The 20,645-nt window shown below is 46.7% G+C and overlaps 1 protein-coding gene across 1 annotated transcript in view; it reads left to right on the plus strand.

The window, feature by feature from the left end:
- Positions 1-3,177: 3,177 nt before the first annotated feature.
- nphp3 (nephronophthisis 3) overlaps positions 3,178-20,645 on the plus strand; it is a gene marked incomplete at its 5' end in the record, with an annotated part of 23,542 nt that continues 6,074 nt past the window's right edge. Inside the window, 21 exons of the mRNA XM_080547461.1 lie at positions 3,178-3,501; positions 4,176-4,301; positions 5,663-5,813; positions 6,371-6,523; positions 7,985-8,118; positions 8,866-9,026; positions 9,383-9,539; positions 9,972-10,046; positions 10,632-10,799; positions 11,191-11,294; positions 12,863-12,977; positions 14,373-14,516; positions 15,412-15,509; positions 16,147-16,249; positions 16,381-16,463; positions 17,141-17,273; positions 17,604-17,768; positions 18,548-18,642; positions 19,047-19,169; positions 19,680-19,869; positions 20,591-20,645. The exon at positions 20,591-20,645 is cut by the window's right edge and continues 187 nt beyond it. Of these exons, the coding sequence (XP_080403587.1) occupies positions 3,178-3,501; positions 4,176-4,301; positions 5,663-5,813; positions 6,371-6,523; positions 7,985-8,118; positions 8,866-9,026; positions 9,383-9,539; positions 9,972-10,046; positions 10,632-10,799; positions 11,191-11,294; positions 12,863-12,977; positions 14,373-14,516; positions 15,412-15,509; positions 16,147-16,249; positions 16,381-16,463; positions 17,141-17,273; positions 17,604-17,768; positions 18,548-18,642; positions 19,047-19,169; positions 19,680-19,869; positions 20,591-20,645 (2,857 nt within the window). The remainder of the gene's footprint in view (positions 3,502-4,175; positions 4,302-5,662; positions 5,814-6,370; positions 6,524-7,984; positions 8,119-8,865; positions 9,027-9,382; positions 9,540-9,971; positions 10,047-10,631; positions 10,800-11,190; positions 11,295-12,862; positions 12,978-14,372; positions 14,517-15,411; positions 15,510-16,146; positions 16,250-16,380; positions 16,464-17,140; positions 17,274-17,603; positions 17,769-18,547; positions 18,643-19,046; positions 19,170-19,679; positions 19,870-20,590) is intronic.

The following is a 20,645-nucleotide window of genomic DNA, read 5'->3' on the forward strand; positions in this document are numbered from 1 at the left end:
GACCCTCGTATGCAGCACCCTCCATCTTGTTGAGAGAATGCCGAAGGCACACCGAACCACCACAGACGGTAATTAAAAGTTCTTCTCCATCTTGGGATATTGGTGCGGTGCCAGGAAATGGCCTCATTAGATAGGTCTTAAGGGGGGAATGCAGATTTGATCAATATTTCTATTCATTATATATCCATTGTGTATTCATTATAAGGTAGCTTAGAGTGTGGTGGAATACTAGGAAAGAGGGTCCCAGGGTCACCTTACAGAAAACTGCCTTCCAAGATCCTATCGATTTTTCTGAGAACACATTTTAACAGCTGTAGACTCAGTGTCTCCACTTAGCTGTAGAAGTCGTCAAGGTCCCTGACCTGTAGACTTGTGATCAGCTAATGGATCCTAAGGGGGAGGGCAAGTGAATCTGAAGGAGAACTGATCATTTATGGTCAATAATAATAATAATAATTATTATTACTATTATTATAATTATAATAATAATCGACATTTATATAGCGGGTTAGGGTGAAAGGCGCTATATAAATGTCGATTGGCCGCTTGGCCATAACTGATTTGCATATTAGCGCCCCAAAGGATTCTGGGTCCAATTGATGTGAGTCTGGTGGGTCATACCGTGAATGGGTTGTACAGGGGAAAGTATCGGGTTGTTCCAAGTTCAAGGAGTCACTAAACAAGGGCTGGTCTTGAACTTTCATCTGACCAAGGTGTGGTGTCATTTGAAATGGTAAAGCTGTCATGATCACTTCACAAAGTTGAGTGATATGGTGGCAAGGATTGATAAGTTTTATGTTTGCTACTTACAGACAGTATAGACTTTATTGATCGACTTGCCTATGACATCATGCCAGTGGCATTTCAACACGCAAGACATCTGTCAGACGCTTTGCCACCCCAACCACCCCCTCCATCATGTCCTCGCGGGGCAAACCAGCAGCCGCCGCAGAGGGCGGCTCATCTCGGTATGCTCCCGGACGGAGCGATATAAAAAATCATTTATCCCGGCTGCTCTAAGACTGTTCAATGGCAACTAAAGTAGTAGTCGGGGTCAAGGCTCCTGAATCTGTATTTATTATTTATTTTAATCATCATCATCACTTTTTAGTATTTTAATATAATAACTATAGCCATCTTTTTATCCACTTTTCTATCATGATCTCACTGTTCTTTTATGGCTGGCCCAGTATTGTTGTCTGTCCTTTATGTTGTGTTGTCATGTGTTGTTTTTAGAGAGTGGCGTGGCAGACTGAATTTCCCCACGGGGATAAATAAAGTATAATTGAGCTGTTGATTGAGCTTGAGCTCTTGAGCTCATATCATGACTGTCTCAATCATCAGCCAAAACGCCTCAGTTTGAGGAGACGCACACCTTTTTGAGCTCTGTGAGGATCCGTAGGGAGGACCCTTCTCACAACAAGTTCAGAGATGTGAGTCTTTTTGTTTCTTCTTCTTCAACTTAATATCTTAAAGAAAACAGCCAACAACATAATTGTCAATAACACCAGTTAGCTATTAAAGATGAAGTCATAATGTGTGCCATAGTGCGATATTCACCGTCGTCTACTCCGCTTTTAGTGGAGCTTAACAAGTTAGCTAGCTCGCTGATTAGCTAGAATCTAGGTTTTTGGTTAGGTCTTTGGTTCAACCTATCTCTGTGAATCAGCGTTTTCTGACATGAACTTCATCAAGAACAAACACAGAACACGCCTCACTGACGCACATCTGAAAGACTCACTCACAGTCGCAGTGTCAAGTTACACACCAGATTACAATATACTGGTGAACAGCATGCAATGCCAGTCTTCCCACTAACAAAGAAACAGATACCAGATGTTGTCAGTGGCAACACGGCAGTGCCATGGCAAAGTTGAATTAAAAATATTGAAGAATTGTGTTCAATTTAAAAGTGTGTTCATGACATGTAACAGTTATACTTTGTTTAAAATGCAGCATATTTGGTCATTAGTTCAAAATGTGACAAGATGTATTTAAAAATGTGTAAGTTTATTTTTCTTTAACATTACATAATTGATAACTTTTTGAAACATGGTGCAACATAGTTCATGATTTCTTAAAATGGTTTGTCAGTGGCTAGTGAAAATTGGACATTTTTCCTATGAAATGTAGTGATGTAAGTGATCATCTGAAAATGTAACAATTACTGAGATTAATAGAGATAAAGTGCTGAATATTGATATCTGTTTCCCACCTTGTTGTCATTTTTTAGAATTATTGTGAGAAATCATTAACGTGATCAGTGCCTTCACATAGATGAGTATCATTAATCATTATTAATAATATATAACTAAAGGCAAACTGAGCAAATGTGTTATTTCAGAAGAGCGTATCAAACTGGTAGCCCTTCGTATGACTCAGTACCCATGAAGTAGCTCTCAGTTTCAAAAAGGTTGGTGACCCCCGAGCTAGATGATGAACATGCAAATCAAATGACATTGATGGTCGAACTGACGTGTTGCATCTAGCCATGAATGTAGCTACACGCTCATGTGTCTGGTGCCTAGACATATCATTCAGGAATGATATTGAACTATGGTGTGGTGTGTGTGTGATGAGAAAGCTGGGCTATCTGCAGACAAAACAAACAATGGCAAAGATGTAGCCTATGCATTTTATTCCACCAAGAAATGATATTCATTGATTCTACTGTGTTTCATAAAGCAATGCAAATCGGATCAGCTCAAATTAAATATCTGCATGAGGAGTATACATATCTCTCTCCATCTCTCTCTCTGTCTCTCTCTCTCTCCCTCTCTCTGTCTCTGTCTCTCTCTCCCTCTCTCTCTCTCTCTGTCTCTCTCTCTCTCTCTCTCTCTCTCTCTCTCTCTCTCTCTCGATATATATAACCTGTGAGATGCATTCCTCTCACTCTTCCTTCTCTCTCTCTCTCTCTCTCTCTCTCTCTCTCTCGATATATATAACCTGTGAGATGCATTCCTCTCACTCTTCCTTCTCTCTCTCTCTCTCTCTCTCTCTCTCTCTCTCTCTAGATATATATAACCTGTGAGATGCATACCTCTCACTCTGACTCTTCCTTCTGTCTCATCCTTAGGACAGAAGCAGCCATGTCCATGATCCAGGGGGGGGATCTCCTGAGTGTAGCTCAGTAGTGAAGGAGGCTACTGGAGTGGCTGCCGCTCCAGGGCCACCGCCATGGGCACCGCCTCCTCTCTGGTGAGCCCGGGGGAGGTGATCGAGGATGCGTACGGGGGCGAGGGCGGGGAGGCCTGCGAGATCCCCGTGGAGGTCAAACCCAAGGCCCGCCTACTGCGCAGCTCTTTCCGCCGCGGGCCCAGGGTCATCGGCGCCAGCTTCAAGTCCACGGGCTCGGTGGACCTGGAGTACGCCGCGGAGTACGAGCGCCTCCGCAAGGAGTACGAGATCTTCCGGGTCAGCAAGAACAACGAGGTCGCCGCCATGCAGAAGAAGGAGGCCAAGCTGGACGAGGAGAACAAGCGGCTGAGGGCGGAGTTGCAGGTGAGACCAGGGCATGGACAGTAATGGCGCTTTTCCACTACCGGGCCGGCCCGGTTCGTTTTCCTTTCTCCACTGCTAACCGAGCCGTACCGGGCCATAGTACCCGTGCCGTTTTTAGTTCCAGTTCGAGAGGGGTAGCGAAAGTTAGCGAAAGGTACTTTTTTGTCAGGCTGCGTGTGACGTGTGACGCTGCACACCGTTGATTGGTCAATGGAAATCGTCATCCCATGTTCATAGATTTCATCGCTAACCGCCATTTTTAAATACCAGATTTCGCTCTCGGAAAATGTCACTTACTGTTTCTGTAATAATAACTTATTAATAAAGATTAGAAAAATTATGATAACCATCTTATTATCTTAGTTTAATGTCATTTCAATGCATGATAGAACTTTTATTTACAACAAGCATAACAAAAAAAATCGCTATTATGCCGATGTGCTATAGGTAAGGTCACTCAGGTGGGCCTGTTTGAATGTCCCCTATTGTCCTATAGGCCTATGCTTATTGTAATATTGTCAAGATTGCGGATGAGTGATTGGGATGAGCATGTATTGTGTTTCTCACTAGATTGATTTGACTTATTTCAGGAGACGTGAGATATCTCGGTGGTCAGGTTTGTAAGTGCTGTCTTCGTGGTAACAGTAAAGCTTTTTTTTTTTTTTTTTGGACAGGCTCTACAGAAGACCTACCAGAAGATCCTGAGAGAGAAGGAGAATGCTCTAGAGGCCAAGTACCAAGCCATGGAGAGGGCTGCCACCTTCGAGCATGACCGGGACAAGGTCAAACGGCAGTTTAAGGTAAATTATACAATGGATAGATCCGGTCCATTGTCTTCTATTGGTCAGTTTGGTCCATTGTCTCTATTGGTCAGTTTGCGTTCCAGCCGTGCCGATATCCATGATATACGCACGGCTACATGGAATGTTGACACATCTTTTCATATGACTCCGCGTTTGTATATATTACCGTTATCGAAGTTCCATTATTACCGTTGCTTAGCAACCAAATGTCGTTGTACCTGTTACAATGACAATAAAGATAATTCATTCATTCAATAAACAACTGTTCAGCGGATGAATACACTTACACGCATAGTTCCATTAAAATACATTAATTAAAAGTTTGTCTTGTCTTTCTTTTGTGAAATATTGATAGATAAATGTGGTAACCGTTGTATAAAAGAGTTATGGAACGAGAAGCCGTGGTATATCGTGGATATCGCACAGCACAGCTAGGGGGTGTAACAGCACTCCGCTTCGCGTTGTGCCTAACCAACCCGCTAGCTGTGCCGATATCCACGATATACCACGGCTTCTCGTTCCATAACGCTTGAGTAATACATGGAAAAAAATATATGAATGCTGTCAGGTATCAACACGGCAATCAATCACACAGCGCCCACTGAGTGTTATGGAGCCACAACCAACGTGTCTTTGAATGATGATAGGGCCTTTTCAGCCGCAGCCCCGTCCCTCTGGAACGCCCTCCCCTACCACATCAGACAGGCCAACACCCTGCCAACATTGTAACAATTAAACCCTCAAAACCCACCTCTTCAAGCTTGCCTTCACCAGTTAACCCTATCCCCCTCCCCCTCCCCATGTGTCCCCAGCACTACCTTAATTAGGCCCCTATACTTTCTTTTATTTATTTTTTGTTTCTTTTTATTATTACTACTCGATCTTTTCAGTTTGTAAAGCGTCTTTGAGTGTCTAGAAAAGCGCTATATAAGTCTAATGTACTTTATTATGTTAGAATGTTTAGAATGTTATTCTCAATGTTCCATGTAAATCCTGGTACTGTTTAATACTTTGTCCTTTTACTCTGTATTTGTTATATATATGCCCTGTATCTCTTAGATTTCGATGTAGTTCATCGTTGTTATGTATGTCTTACATGCTTTTACATGCTTTTTCTGAAAATAATATTGTATATAATGTCTAGTAGGCCTAGTTAGTTAATGAGAGCCTATTGCTATACTGCTCTGATAAATTTGCTGTTTATTTTTATTTTTATTTTTTTTAGAGAATCTGACCAACAGTTGACATACATTTGGCTAACACTGACTCATTTACCAACTGGTTTATTAATGTGTACTGTCCCTGGTCAACAAATGAATAAATAAAATAATTAATGATTATTGTCATTTGAATGGCAGATATTCCGCGAGACGAAAGAGAAGGAGATTCAGGATCTCTTGCGGGCCAAGCGAGACCTGGAGGCCAAGCTGCAGCAGCTGCAGGCGCAGGGCATCATGGTGTACGACCCTGACGACTCCGACGACGACGACAACAGGACCACCGTCACAGGTGAAGGCCGTCCCACCCCTCAGACGTTTATTACCCTGGGCTTTTAGGGTTTGGTTTGACATGAGCTTTCACATTCCACCTGCTGTTCTGCTATGCAGAATGAGGACACGACACCGCTTTTGGTCTTCTGTAATTGCTTATCTAAAGCAATCTGTGCCTTTTCACGAGCTGCGAACTCTCTCCCTCAACCACTCAAGAGACTCACCCTCACTCTCCACTTTTAAATCCCACCTCAAAACCTACCTGTTCTCCCATGCATACAACCTCCCCTAGCCCTAACCATCTCCTCTAACCCTGCCACCCCCCTCCCCCCCTGGACATGCATACAACCTCCCCGACCCCCTAACCCGGACATTGCTGCATTACTGCGTTACTGTGTTCCCCGTTCGTTAACTCTGTGTTCTATGTGCTCATGTTATCTGTTGCTTGTTGTTTCTGTGTTTTCTGTTTTCCCCATATTGTCAGCGTCTTTGAGCCTCAGAAAAGCGCTGTATAAATGCAATGAATTCTTCTTCTTCTTCTTCTTCTTCTTCTTCTTCTTCTTATTATTATTATAGCTGCAGGGACTCAGTGTGACTACTGGAGCGGCGGGGTCCTCGGGAGTGAGCCCTCTATGGGCAGCATGATGCAACTGCAGCAGACCTTCAGAGGGCCTGAGTTTGCCCACAGTTTGATCGACGTGGAGGGCCCGTTCGCCAACGTGAGCAGAGGTAAACATGGTTCGACTTTTACGTTTGGTTCCATCCCGTCGCTATTATGTGAAAGCATTTGTCTGGAGACTTTGTTTCTCAGCTGGCATGGCCATATTTTGGGTGTGCTGCTATGTGTGTCACAGGGCTCCCACGGGTCCTTGAAATCCTTGAAAGTTTGTGAATTAATTTTGAGAAAAAGAAATCAAGGTCTTAAAACTTTTGAAAAATAGACATGGGTCATTGAAAGTGCTTGAATTCCCCCCTCTCTCTCTCACACTCGCTCTCTCTCTCTCTCTAAAAAAAAAAAAATACATGTATATACAGAAATGTTTTACCTAGCTCGTCAACTGCTTCTGTCTCAAACTATGCCGTGTTGGTTTCCTTGAATTTGAGGAAATTGAGTCTTGAAAGTCCTCGAAAGGTGCTTGAAAGGTGCTTAAATGTGATGTTTCAGAAGGTGTGGGAACCCTGGTCCAGTGTGCTTGTGTGTGTGTTTCTGGGGCGGTTGTGGCGCAGGAGGTAGAGTCACCGCCTAATGATCGCAAGGTTGGCAGATCGGCGGTTCGAGCCCCGGCTGGCCACATGTCGAAGTGTCCTTGGGCAAGACACTGAACCCCAAAATTGCTCCCAGTGAGCGGGCCAGCGCCTTGCATGGCAGCTTGCCGATATTGGTGTGTGAATGTGTGTATGAATGGGTGAATGAGAGGCCGTTGTAAAGCGCTTTGGAGCAGCTTTGGAGCAGCAAAAAAAGCCCTATATACAGTATATCTCAAAAGTGAGTACACCCTTTAGATTTTTGCAAATATTCTGTTATATCCTTTCAGGGGATAACACTATCTTTTTTAATTTTTTTTATTTATTTTTGATTTTATCCCTTTTTCACCCAATTTAGTATCCAATTATACCCAACCTAGTGTCCAATTATCCCCTGTCGCCTATTGCGTAGGATCGGCCGCACGCGCACCCCGTGGCCGGCAGACTAGCTACCGGCCCCTCAAGCCGATAGACTAGCTACCGGCCCCTCAAGCCCAACACTGTTATTCCGGCACCAGACGGGGGCGGTGTTGCGCGACGGATCCTTATCCGGAAATAGCCTATACCACCCTCGGGAGCGGCCGTCCAATATGCTGCTCCCCGTGGGCCCCGGCCATATCCGGGTCTGGCGAGACCGGGTTTCGATCCCAGTCCCCAGTGGGCAGCTTGCACCAGAGACTGATGCTTAGACCGCTGCGCCACCGCGGGGCCTGGATAACACTATCTTAATGAAACTTTGATATAACTTAAAGTAGTCAGTGTGCTGCTTGAATAACAGTATAGATTTATTGTCCATTGAAAATTACTCAGTACACAGCTGTTAATGTCTAAACAGCTGGCAACAAAAGTGAGTAGGATATGACAGAATATTTGCAAAAATCGAAAGGGTGTACTCACTTTTGAGATATACTGTAAGTGCAGTCCATTTACCATTTACCATTTCAGATGACTGGGATGCGGCTGTGGCCAGCCTGCTGCAGGTGTCTCCTCACGTGTCCCAGGCCTTGTGGAGTAACACGGTGCGCTGCTACTTCATCTGCACCCAGGAGACCCAGGCAGAGCTGGACATCTTCACCCAGGTACACCCACTTATTCAACCTTCACCTACACTCTTCACTTAGCTGACTGATAGGGCTTTCACACCGGCAAAGAACCGTGCCGGTTCGCGTTCGCGTTCGGAAACCTCCGAACGTTGGCGCTGTCTGGCGAACGAGCCCGCGTTCATACATGAACGCGGGCTCGTTCGCCAGACAGCGCCAATGTTCGGAGGTTCCCAAACGCGAACGCGAACCGGCACGGTTCTTTGCCGGTGTGAAAGCCCTATGAGAGTACCTCCCTCTGCCTAAATAATCAATAACCTTGTCATCAAAGATACCTCTTTCTTTTTACCCAGCCCTTATGTTAATATTAATAATAATAATACAAATAATAATAATGATACATTAGACTTATATAGCGCTTTTCTAGAAACTCAAAGACGCTTTACAAACCAAAAAGATTGAGTATTAATAATAAAAGAAAAAATAAATAAAAGAAAGTATAAGAGCCTAATTAAGGTAGTGCTGGGGACACATGGGAAGGGGAGGGGGAGAGGGTTAACTGGTGAAGGCGAGCTTGAAGAGGCGGGTTTCGAGGGTCTGTTTAAATGTTGGGAGGGTGTCGGCCTGTCTGATGTGGTTAGGGAGGGCGTTCCAGAGGGACGGGGCTGCGGCTGAAAAGGCCCCATCACCCCAGGACCGGAGATTGGTCCTGGTGGTCTTGAGGGTGGTTTGGTGGTCAAACCTGAGGCGACTCTTAATGTCGTTGTGTCATTGTCCCCTCTGTAGAGGTACTCTCCCATGCTGAAGAGCTTCTGTGAGGGACTGGGCCATTTCTACCTGGATGTCTGTTTCCCTGAGGAGAGTGCTGGGGCCTACGCACTGGAACGCAAGCAGGAGATTGAGAGGAGCTCTGTGTGTGTGCTCCTCCTTAAATCCTCAATCACTAGGTCAGTGTCTACTTCCCCTTCACTTTTTCATCTAGTGTTCACGCATTCAAGCCTCTCTTTTTAATCGTTGTCTGTGAGCGGATAGTTCCTATTATATCAATTCTCATCTAGATCTGTCTCAAACTATGCCGTGTTGGGTCCTTGAATTTGAGGGAATTGAGTCTTGAAAGTCCTTGAAAAGTGCTTGAATTATTTGATGTTTCAGAAGGTGTGGGAACCCTGGGTTGGGATTTCTTACCCTTCTAGAATCTTCTAGAAGATTATTGAGTCTGTTGAGTCTCTGTCTCGGAAAGTGAACCCGAGTCGTCAAGCGTGCCGTGTTGTGTGTGTGTGTGTGTGTGTGTGTGTGTGTGTAGTTCAGTGGCGGAGGACGCTGACGAGGCGTTTGTGAAGAACCCGGACGGCCGTCCTCTGATCCTCTACCTCAGGACGGTGGAGGCGTGTCCTCTCAGCGGCCCCACCAGGCAGCTGCTGGAGAGCGTCAACGCCGCTGACAAGGCCGCCAAAGTCAAGGTGAGGTTCCTACTACACCAGACACCATTGAGGGAATTGAGTCTTGGAAGTCCTTGAAAGGTGCTTGAATTTGATGTTTTAGAAGGTGTGGGAACCCCTGTGTATAACAACATGGAAATCCTTGGCATACAGTATGAATTGGATGTAACCTCTATGCTACCGTATCATAACCACTATGTAACCCCTATGCTACCGTATCATAAGGGGTAGTGGTGGTCTAGTGGATAGTGAGTTGGACTTGTGATCAGAAGGTTGTGAGTTCAAATCCCGCCTGAAGCCACACCACTACTAGTGTGCCCTTGAGTAAGGCACTTAGCCCTCAGTTACTCCAGGGGGAATGTCCCTGTAATTTGTAATTGTAAGTCGCTTTGGATTAAAAGCGTCTGCTAAATGTCAAAATTAATTATAATTAATTAAAATTCATAACCACAGGTAGTGGACCACGGCGGCTCCCCGGAAGAAGGAGCGTCGATGATTTACGACCAACTGGAGAAAGTCATCAAACAGGTACAGAGACTCCTCTCCTCTCCTCTCCTCTCCTCTCCTCTCCTCTCCTCTCCTCTCCTCTCCTCTCCTCTCCCCTCCCCTCCCCTCCTCTCCTCTCCTCTCTTCTCCTCTCCTCTCCTCTCCTCTCCTCTCTTCTCTTCTCTTCTCCTCTCTCTCTTCTCTTCTCTTCTCCCCTCCCCTCCTCTCCTCTCCTCTCCTCTCCTCTCCTCTCTTCTCTTCTCCCCTCCCCTCCCCTCCTCTCCTCTCTTCTCCTCTCCTCTCCTCTCTTCTCTTCTCTTCTCCTCTCTCTCTTCTCTTCTCCTCTCCTCTCCTCTCCTCTCTTCTCCCCTCCCCTCCTCTCCTCTCCTCTCCTCTCCTCTCTTCTCTTCTCTTCTCTTCTCCTCTCCTCTCCTCTCCTCTCTTCTCCTCTCCTCCTCCTCCTCCTCCTCCCCCTCCTCCTCCTCTTCTCCCTTCCTCCTCCCTCCCCCTCCCTCTCCCTTGGCACATGTGACCAAATCTGAAATTGAATAAGAAAAGTAGCCTTTCAATACCGTACATAGCTTCTTTTATAGAATCTTTTCCATCAAACATGGGTGTCTCTCTCAGGAGCTGCTGGGTCTGGAGGGCGCTGAGGGGGACAGTAAGGACTCTGGGATAGAGGAGATTCGCGAGGAGGACTCGGCAGACGTACTGTGGGACCTGCATGACGAGCAGGAGCAGATGGAGGCCTATCAGCAAGCATGCAGCGCTGCCTCTCAGCTGGGCTTCCAGAAGGTAGGACTGGCCCAACCATAATATCTCTCTCCTCCTGGTTTCTGTATCTCTTTTTTTAATTTATTTTTTTATGAGAAGCATGAGTGGAGAACAGAGTTTAACATTAGCTGATTTCCATTCACCATTTAATCTTTTTTTGTTTTGTTTTTTCACACCCCAACACAATCGAATGATGAATGAATGAATTCCTTCCAAATAAAGCTATTACTTAAAGCTATTAAGTAATCTGGTGAAAATTCCTGTATTTTTTTCATATCGCAATAGGTAGCGCAGAAAGAAAATGTATCGCAATGTAATTTTTTTCCGATGTCGTGCAGCCCTAATGAGAACTATTTTGAACAAATCAGATGACCATAACCATGTGTGCTGTGGTGTGCTGTCTTCTCCTCAGTACATAGATCGTCTGAACGACATGGTGGCGGCGCCCCCACCAACCCCCCCACTACTGGTGTCAGGGGGACCAGGCTCTGGGAAATCTCTCCTCCTCTCCAAGTGGTGAGAATGTACCCTCCGTCCACCAGAAAGCTTACCTTATATAAGGGTATTGACCCTCCGTCCACCAGAAAGCTTACCTTATTTAAGGGTATTGACCCTATGTCCACCAGAAAGCTTACCTTATATAAGGGTATTGACCCTACGTCCACCAGAAAGCTGACCTTATATAAGGGTATTGACCCCATGTCCACCAGAAAGCTGACCTTATATAATGGTATTGACCCTATGTCCAACAGAAAGCTGACCTTATATAAGGGTATTGACCCTACGTCCACCAGAAAGCTGACCTTATATAATGGTATTGACCCTATGTCCACCAGAAAGCTTACCTTATATAAGGGTATTGTTGACCCTATGTTCACCAGAAAGCTGACCTTATATAAGGGTATTGACCCTATGTCCACCAGAAAGCTGACCTTATATAAGGGTATTGACCCTATGTCCACCAGAAAGCTGACCTTATATAAGGGTATTGACCCTATGTCCAACAGAAAGCTGACCTTATATAAGGGTATTGACCCTACGTCCACCAGAAAGCTGACCTTATATAAGGGTATTGACCCTACGTCCACCAGAAAGCTGACCTTATATAAGGGTATTGACCCTACGTCCACCAGAAAGCTGACCTTATATAAGGGTATTGACCCTACGTCCACCAGAAAGCTTACCGTATATAAGGGTATTGACCCTATGTCCAACAGAAAGCTGACCTTATATAAGGGTATTGACCCCATGTCCAACAGAAAGCTTACCTTATATAAGGGTATTGACCCTATGTCCACCAGAAAGCTGACCTTATATAAGGGTATTGACCCTATGTCCACCAGAAAGCTGACCTTATATAAGGGTATTGACCCTACGTCCACCAGAAAGCTTACCGTATATAAGGGTATTGACCCTATGTCCAACAGAAAGCTGACCTTATATAAGGGTATTGACCCCATGTCCAACAGAAAGCTTACCTTATATAAGGGTATTGACCCTATGTCCAACAGAAAGCTGACCTTATATAAGGGTATTGACCCTACGTCCACCAGAAAGCTGACCTTATATAAGGGTATTTCTTGACTAGTTTAGACTGTCATGGGTATGGGGGTCTCCTGTAAATACTACAGGGTATCCGCGGTGTCTTGAAAAGTATTCAAAGTTGATAAATACATTTTGGGAAAATCAAGACCCTTAATAAGTATTAAAAAGTCTTATCACGATTTTATGAGGTCTTGAATTTTGTAGGTATTTTTCTGAATTAGACTCTGTCCAAAGAGTTTGAGTCCTAAAAACGTTTAGTAAAAGTTTGTGAATTTATTAGTTTTATTAAAAAACAAAGAACCAGAAATTGTGTTGTATGATAGTGGTCTAGTAGTCTATTGCAAACTAAAACTGTTAAGTTAAAAGGTTCACTGATGTAAACGGTTACAGCTCGAAGTGGCGGTGAGGTCTGGAAAAATATTGACAAGGTCTTTAATAAGTCTTAGAAAGGTATTGAAATTAACCTCAAGATTCCTGTATATACCCTAAATATGTGGTTGTGTAATTTTGGTTAACTGTCCCTTTTAATTCCCCTCCAGGGTGGAGCTGCAGCAGAAGCACTCCCCCAACACTCTGTTCCTGTACCACTTCGTGGGCCGCCCTCTCTCCACCAGCTCTGAGCCTGTGCTCATCATCAAACGCCTCACTGTCAAGGTAAGGGCTCTTCCTCTCCTCTCCTCTCCCCTCCTTTCCTCTCCTCTCCTCTCCCCTCCTCTCCCCTCCCCTCCTCTCCTCTCCTCTCCTCTCCTCTCCTCTCCCCTCCTCTCCTCTCCTCTCCCCTCCCCTCCTCTGCTCTCCCCTCCTCTCCTCTCCTCTCCCCTCCTCTCCTCTCCTCTCCTCTCCCCTCCCCTCCTCTCCTCTCCTCTCCCCTCCCCTCCCCTCCTCTCCTCTCCCCTCCTCTCCTCTCCTCTCCTCTCCCCTCCTCTCCCCTCCTCTCCTCTCCTCTCCTCTCCTCTCTCTCCTCTCCTCTCCTCTCCTCTCCTCTCCTCTCCTCTCCCCTCCCCTCCTCTCCTCTCCTCTCCTCTCCTCTCCTCTCCCCTCCTCTCCTCCTCCTCTCTCTCCTCCTCTCTCCTCTCCTCCTCCTCCTCCTCTCCTCTCCTCTCCTCTCCTCTCCCCTCCCCTCCCCTCCCCTCCTCTCCTCTCCCCTCCTCTCCCCTCCTCTCCTCTCCCCTCCTCTCCTCTCCTCTCCTCTCCTCTCCCCTCCTCTCTCCTCCTCTCTCCTCTCCTCCTCCTCCTCCCCTCCTCTCCTCTCCTCTCCCCTCCTCTCCTCTCCTCTCCTCTCCTCTCCTCTCCCCTCCTCTCCTCTCCTCTCCTCTCCTCCTCCTCTCTCCCCTCCTCTCCTCTCCTCTCCTCTCCTCTCCTCTCCTCTCCTCTCCCCTCCCCTCCTCTCCTCTCCCCTCCTCTCCTCTCCTCTCCCCTCCCCTCCTCTCCTCTCCCCTTCTCTCCTCTCCCCTCCTCTCCCCTCCTCTCCCCTCCTCTCCTCTCCTCTCCTCTCCTCTCCTCTCCTCTCCCCTCCTCTCCTCTCCCCTCCCCTCCCCTCCCCTCCCCTCCTCTCCTCTCCTCTCCTCTCCTCTCCCCTCCTCTCCCCTCCTCTCCCCTCCTCTCCCCTCCTCTCCTCTCCTCTCCTCTCCTCTCCTCTCCTCTCCTCTCCTCTCCTCTCCCTTTATAGTAGCAGATCATTCACGTGTGTTGGCTACCGCTTGTGTCCCAGGTGATCCATTTAACACATAATCAGCCTAATAATAAGTTATATCTTTGCACTCGATAACATTTCAGGACCCTCCTTTCATGACTTTTCCTAGATATGTGCGTTCTACCACCCCAGTATCCTTACATGTTCAAAATCATCACATCAGGATAAGCTAGTATAAAGCTGTTTTGCAGTTTTTTCTGTGTAGGAGGAGGCAGGCTAATTTACAAGCGGCCAACTAGTGGTCGTTGTGTGTAAACGGCAGCTTGAGCATTGTAAAGAGGGGGGGTCATTTGAGTGGGTAAAAAGGGCACGGCTGTTCTAGTGTTAACGTCCTGTTTTGACCTTTGACCCGTCAGCTCCTCCAGCACTTCTGGTCCATCTCCGGCCTGTCCATGGACCCCTGCAAGATCCTAGAGGAGTTCCCTCGCTGGCTAGAGAGGCTGTCAGCCAGACACCAAGGCAACATCATCATCATCATAGACTCCATTGACCAAATACAGGTACTACTAACTATTTTCTCCAACCACGCGTCACGTCTATGAATCCTCTACTACACTATTGTCAAGTGTTATTATCGACTGCTATTACTATATCAGGGTATCCGCGGTGTCTTGAAAAGTATTAAAAGTTGATAAATCAATTTTGGGAAAATCAAGACCCTTAATAAGTATTAAAAAGTCTTATCACGATTTTATGAGGTCTTGGATTTTGTTGGTATTTTTCTGAATTAGACAAAGAGTTTGAGTCCTAAAAACTTTGAGTAAAAGTTCGTGAATCTATTAGTTTTATTAAAAAACAAAGATGAACCGGAAATTCTGTTGTATGATAGTGGTCTCGTCTATTGCAAACTAAAACTGTTAAGTTAAAGGTGTCACTGATTGTAACCGTAACGGTTACAGCTAGAAGTGGCGGTGAGGTCTGGAAAAATATTGACAAGGTCTTTAAAAAGTCTTAGAAAGGTATTGAAATTGCCCCGCGGTGGCGCAGCAGTCTAAGCATTAGCCTCTAGTGCAAGCTGCCCACCGGGGACTGGGATCGAATCCCGGTCTCGCCAGACCCGAATATGGCCGGGGCACACAGGGAGCGGCATATTGAGCGGCCGCTCCCAAAGGGGGGTATAGGACTATTTCCGGACAAGGATCCGTCGCACAACACCGCCCCCGTCTGGTGCTGGAGTAACGGTGTCGGGCTCGAGGAGCCAGTCAGCTAGTCTGCCTGGCGATCTCCTCTGGGTCTGCCGGCCACGGGGTCGTGCGGCGGATACTACGCAATAGGCAGGGGATAATTGGATGCTAGGTTGGGTTCAATTGGATACCAAATTGGGTGAAAAAGGGATAAAATAAAAAAAGAAAAAAAAGAAAGGTATTGAAATTAACCTGTATATTCCTGTAACAGCAAGCGGAGAGGCACATGAAGTGGCTGATCGACCCCCTGCCCGTGAACGTCAGGGTCGTGGTGTCGGTCAACGTGGAGACATGTCCTCAGGCTTGGAGGTGGGGGTTCACACACATGGACCTATCGCTAAGCCACGCCCCCTTTGGAAACTCGGACAAACAAACAACTCTTCACTGACAGGGACTGACTGACTGACCGTGACCGACCGTTTATTTTTATTTATTTTTTAAAGATGACAAGAAGCTTTTCACCGTCAGATATTATTAGCGAGTTGTTTGTCTGAGTTTTCTGTCCGTAGTGACTTTTGCTGTGATATGATTGGACAATTTCTATTTCGGGGGGGCGTGGCTTAGCGATAGGTTCCATTCTTATCAGTCCATGCACAATCACCTCAGATCAGTGGAACCTGCCCACCTATGTACGTACCTAGTGCCTATAGTGTATCATCTAATGCAGTAAATCGTGAGCTTAGAATGAGAAGGTTCTATCTCCGTTTAGGGCAGTTCAGAGATATTGAGCGTCAAAGTTTTTACATTCCATTATGTTTTGTGAGATGGAACCGTTGTATTTTATGAATTACTAACTCGAAAATGTCAACATTTTAAAAAATAACACCACACGGGCATTAATAAACGCCTAATGGATCAGATTATGTAAAAAAACTCAATTTTGACAAAAATGGAGATAGAACCTTATAATTCTAACGTCACGAAATGTTGAAATATTTCTCCCCAGGCTCTGGCCGACACTCCACCTGGACCCCCTGAACCCCAGAGAGGTGAAGAGTGTGATCAACACAGAGTGCCTGGCCATGGACGTCAAACTCACTAAAGACCAGGTGAGTGTCTACCCGCTCGTATCCAGATGACATTCCCTTTGCGTCAAGGTCTGTGAATTCTTCTCTCTTCCCTCTGAGTAGAACATCCGTGTGTGTGTGTGTGTGTGTGTGTGTGTGTGTGTGTTCAACAGGAGAAGAAGCTGGAGAGACACTGTCGCTCCGGCTCTACCTGTAACGCCCTGTATGTCACGCTCCTAGCCAAGATGATCACTAGGTAAGCCCTTACGTCTTAGCTAGTTTGTGTGTGTGTGTGTGTGTGTGTGTGGGGGGGTCTGGGTCTGGGTCTGGGTCTGTGGGTCTGGGTGTCTGTCTCTGTGTCTGTCTCTGTGTCTGTGTCTGTCTCTGTGTGTCTGTCTCTATGTCCGTGTCTGTGTCTGTCTCTGTGTGTCTGTCTCTGTGTCTGTGTCTGTCTCTATTTCTGTGTGTCTGTCTCTGTCTCTGTGTTTCTGTCTCTGTGTCTTTGTCTCTGTCTGTCTGTGTCTCTGTCTGTCTTTGTCTGTCTCTGTCTCTGTCTCTCTGTCTGTCTTTGTCTGTCCCTGTCCCTGTCTCTGTCCCTGTCTCTGTGTCTGTCTCTGTCTCTGTCTCTGTCTGTCTGTGTCTCTGTCTGTCTTTGTCTGTCCCTGTCTCTGTCTCTGTCTGTCTGTCTTTGTCTGTCCCTGTCCCTGTCTCAGTGTCTGTCTCTGTCTATGTCTCTGTCTGTCCGTCCCTGTGTCTCTGTCCCTGTCTGTCCCTGTCCCTGTCTCTGTCTGTGTCTCTGTCTGTGTCTGTCTGTGTCCCTGTCTGTGTCTGTGTCTCTGTCTGTCCCTGTCCCTGTCTGTGTCTGTGTCTGTGTCTGTGACGTGTCTCTGTCTGTGTCTGTATCTTGTAAATGTGTTGTTGTCCCACCAGCAGGTCTGCCTGGCCGGTGGAGAGGACTCTGGAGGAGTGTCTACTGTGTCAGGACACCATGTCTCTTTACAGCCTGGGCCTCAAGGTGGCGCTAGACTCTCTCAGCACGGACAGGGAGAGACACATCATGAGAGAGGTGACAACCCCGTCACACCTAAACGAACACACCGACGACATCGGGACAGTCCGGTTTCGATTCAAACACCACAGTTTTTCACCTGGCTTTTTACCAACAATACCACGTCAAGCGGTGTTTATCCTAAGTTCATCAGAGCTGATTTTTTCTGCTCTGCTTTTCTGCCTTGTGTGTGTGTGCGTGCGTGTGCGTGTGCGCGTGCGTGTGTGTGTGTGTGCGCGCGTGCGTGTGTGTGTGTGTGTGCGCGTGCGTGTGTGTGTGTGTGTGTGCGCGTGCGCGTGTGCGTGTGTGTGTGTGTGTGTGTGTGGGGCGCCCCCCCCTCCTCCACAGATGCTGTGTCTGGTGTGTGCCAGTCATAACGGTGTGAGTGAGTCGGAGGTGCTGGAGGTGTTCCCAGACCTGGGCCTGCCCGTCCTCTCCTCTCTGCTCCACCGCCTGCAGGGTCTCTGCATCGTCTCCCTCTGCTGTGGACTCATCCGCTTCCAGCACCTACAGGTTGGCAGGGTTCCCTCGGGTCCTTGAAATCCTTGAAAGTTTAGGGCACTTAGGTGGCGTAGCGGACTAAGCGTTGACCATGTAACTGCAGGGTTCCCGGTTCGATTCCGGCCGGGGACATATCCTGCATGTCATCCCTCCTCTCTGTCTCACCCATCCTTCCTGTCTAAATCTCTACTGTGTCTATCACAATAAAAAAAGAAAAATATGAGTGGGACTGCCCCTCTCAGAAAAAGAAAAAAAAAATATTTTTTAAAAACAATCCTTGAAAGTTTGTGAATTCGAGAAAAAAACAAAATCAAGGCCTTAAAAGTTTTTGAAAATAGACATGGGTTCATTGAAAGTGCTTGAATTTTTTCTGTGCGCTCTCTATTGCGCAACGGCCTCGTTTTCACACCAGCTTCGTGACGTTTACGCAGTGAATTTTTTCTCCAGAACCCATTGGTCAAAATGTCACGATTGACCACTCATTTGAAGCGTCAGAGCCAATAGAATCGAGCAGAGAAGGCAAGAGACCATCTAGTGTTCACACATTCAAGCCTCTCTTTTTTAATTGTTGTCTGTGAGCGGATAGTGCCTATTATATAAATTCTCATCTAGGTCTGTCTCAAACTATGCAGTGTTGGGTCCTTGAATTTGAGGCAATTGAGTCTTGAAAGTCCTTGAAAGGTGCTTGAATGTGATGTTTCAGAAGGTGTGGGAACCCTGGGTTGGGACTTCTTACCCTTCTAGAATCTTCTAGAATCTGCTGTGCTATGTGTTTTGAACCTCTGCGGCAGGTTGGGGAGGCCGTCCGGCTGGAGTTCATGGAAGGAGGGAGCTGCTCTTCCACATACAGAGAGAAGCTGATCCACTACTTCAGTCAGCAGCTCAGGTCTGGTCAACCATTCATAATAATAATAATAATAATAATAATGATACATTAGACTCATATAGAGCTTTTCTAGACACTCAAAGACGCTTTACAAACTGAAAAGATCGAGTAGAAGGCGGTGCTTTTTTTTCTTCTTCTTCATAATGTCAAAATGCACTGATAGTATTTATGTCCTTTAAATATTGTACATTTATGTGGACATAAAGCATTTAAAATGTGTGTCTGTCTGTCTGTGTGTGTGTCTGCCGGGCCTGTCTGTCTGTGTGTCTGTCTGTCTGTGTGCGTGTCTGCCGGGCCTGTGTGTGTGTGTGTGTGTGTGTCTGTGTGTGTGTGTGTGTCCGCCGGGCCTGCCTGCCTGTGTGTCTGTCTGTCTGTCTGTCTGTCTGGCGGGCCTGTGTGTGCAGTCAGGACAGGGTGACGTGGCGGGTGTCAGACGAGCTGCCCTGGCTGCTGCAGCAGCAGGGCGACCGGGCCAAGCTGCAGCTCAGCCTCCTCAACCTGTTTGTCTCCCAGAACCTCTACAAGAGGTCAGTCCTGCCCTGCCTGACCCGCGTCTGTCGGCCCGGATGGGTTTAAGTCATGTGACGTTAAGTCAAGGCGTCTGCTAAATGCCAAAAATGTAAATGTAAATGTAAATGTGACATGTATGGACATCGCATAAACAGTTGACACGGCAAGAGGATGATTTTATAGTGGAGAGACACGAGGTTGCTTGATATAACTACTTGAGGGAGAGGGGGAGAGAGAGAGAGAGAGAGGAGGGGGGGGGGGGGGGGGGAGGAGGAGAGCGGGGGAGGGGGAGAGAGAGGGGGAGGGAGAGAGAGAGAGCAATAGAGAGAGAGAGAGAGCAATATAGAGAGAGAGAGAGAGCAATAGAGAGAGACAGAAATAGGGAGGACAAGAGAGAAAGAGTTTGTGTGGGTGAGTGTTTCTGTAATTGGTGTGTTATGACTTGGTGTATATCTTAGTTTGAGCCGTTGATACATCAGTTTGTGGTCTGGCACCGACGGTGGTCTGTCTGTCCTCGGTGGTTCCAGGGGTCACTTCTCGGAGCTGCTGGCCTACTGGCAGTACGTGGGTAAGGACAAGGCCTCCATGGCCACCGAGTACTTTGACTCCCTGAAGCTCTACGAGAAGAGCTGCGAGAACGAGGACGGCATGATCCAGCTATCCAACCTGTACGAGACGCTGGGCCGCTTCCTCAAAGACCTGGGCCTCCTCAGCCAGGTACACACAGCTGCCACGCAGCCCCGGAGCACGGAGCACGGAGCATTCTTTAGATTGAGCATGTAGCATGTAGCCATGTTCACTATGGCAGTCGCCCTTCCAGCTGACATGTTTACTTTAGGCTGGAACATACCGGATTTAACATTGTATGTGTTTCCATACGTTTCGATTAGGGCCAGTTCGTTTGACCTCGTTCATTCCGCCTAACCAGGAAATAACTGCCCGCCTCTCTGCTTTGCCTATTCCACCTTCTTGTTCTATGCGTTTGCTGATTTTAAGTCACTTAAGCAATATCACACGAGAGGGAGTGCTGATATTCAGTAGGACAGCACTCCCTCTCGTGTGATATTGCTTTTATACAACACAGCGCAATTTATTAGTTAACAGTAATAAGCGACAACAGATTATGATTTGTTTGTTTATTTAATCATAAAAATAAAAATAAAAAGTTCTGCAACTGAACTTCAAATGGACTGTTGCCTAGTAACCTGAACACAAACATGTAGTCTAATTAACGGTCATTTAGTAGAACATCTGTGCGGCGGAGTGATACATATAGTTAAAAGTCCCAGTGCTGTTATACTGTATATCTGAAATTTGATTGAGTGCAAAGATATAACATTTTGTTTTACTCACAGTCAAATGACCCCTCATGGCTGATTAAGTGTTAAATCTACATTTGTGTGTGTGTGTGTGTGTGTGTGTGTGTGTGTGTCTCCAGGCGGTGGCCCCCTTGCAGAGGTCTCTGGAGATCAGGGAGACGGCGTTGGACCCGG

Source organism: Nansenia antarctica (assembly GCF_963989245.1).
Source record: "Nansenia antarctica genome assembly, chromosome: 17".
NCBI lineage: Eukaryota > Metazoa > Chordata > Actinopteri > Argentiniformes > Microstomatidae > Nansenia > Nansenia antarctica.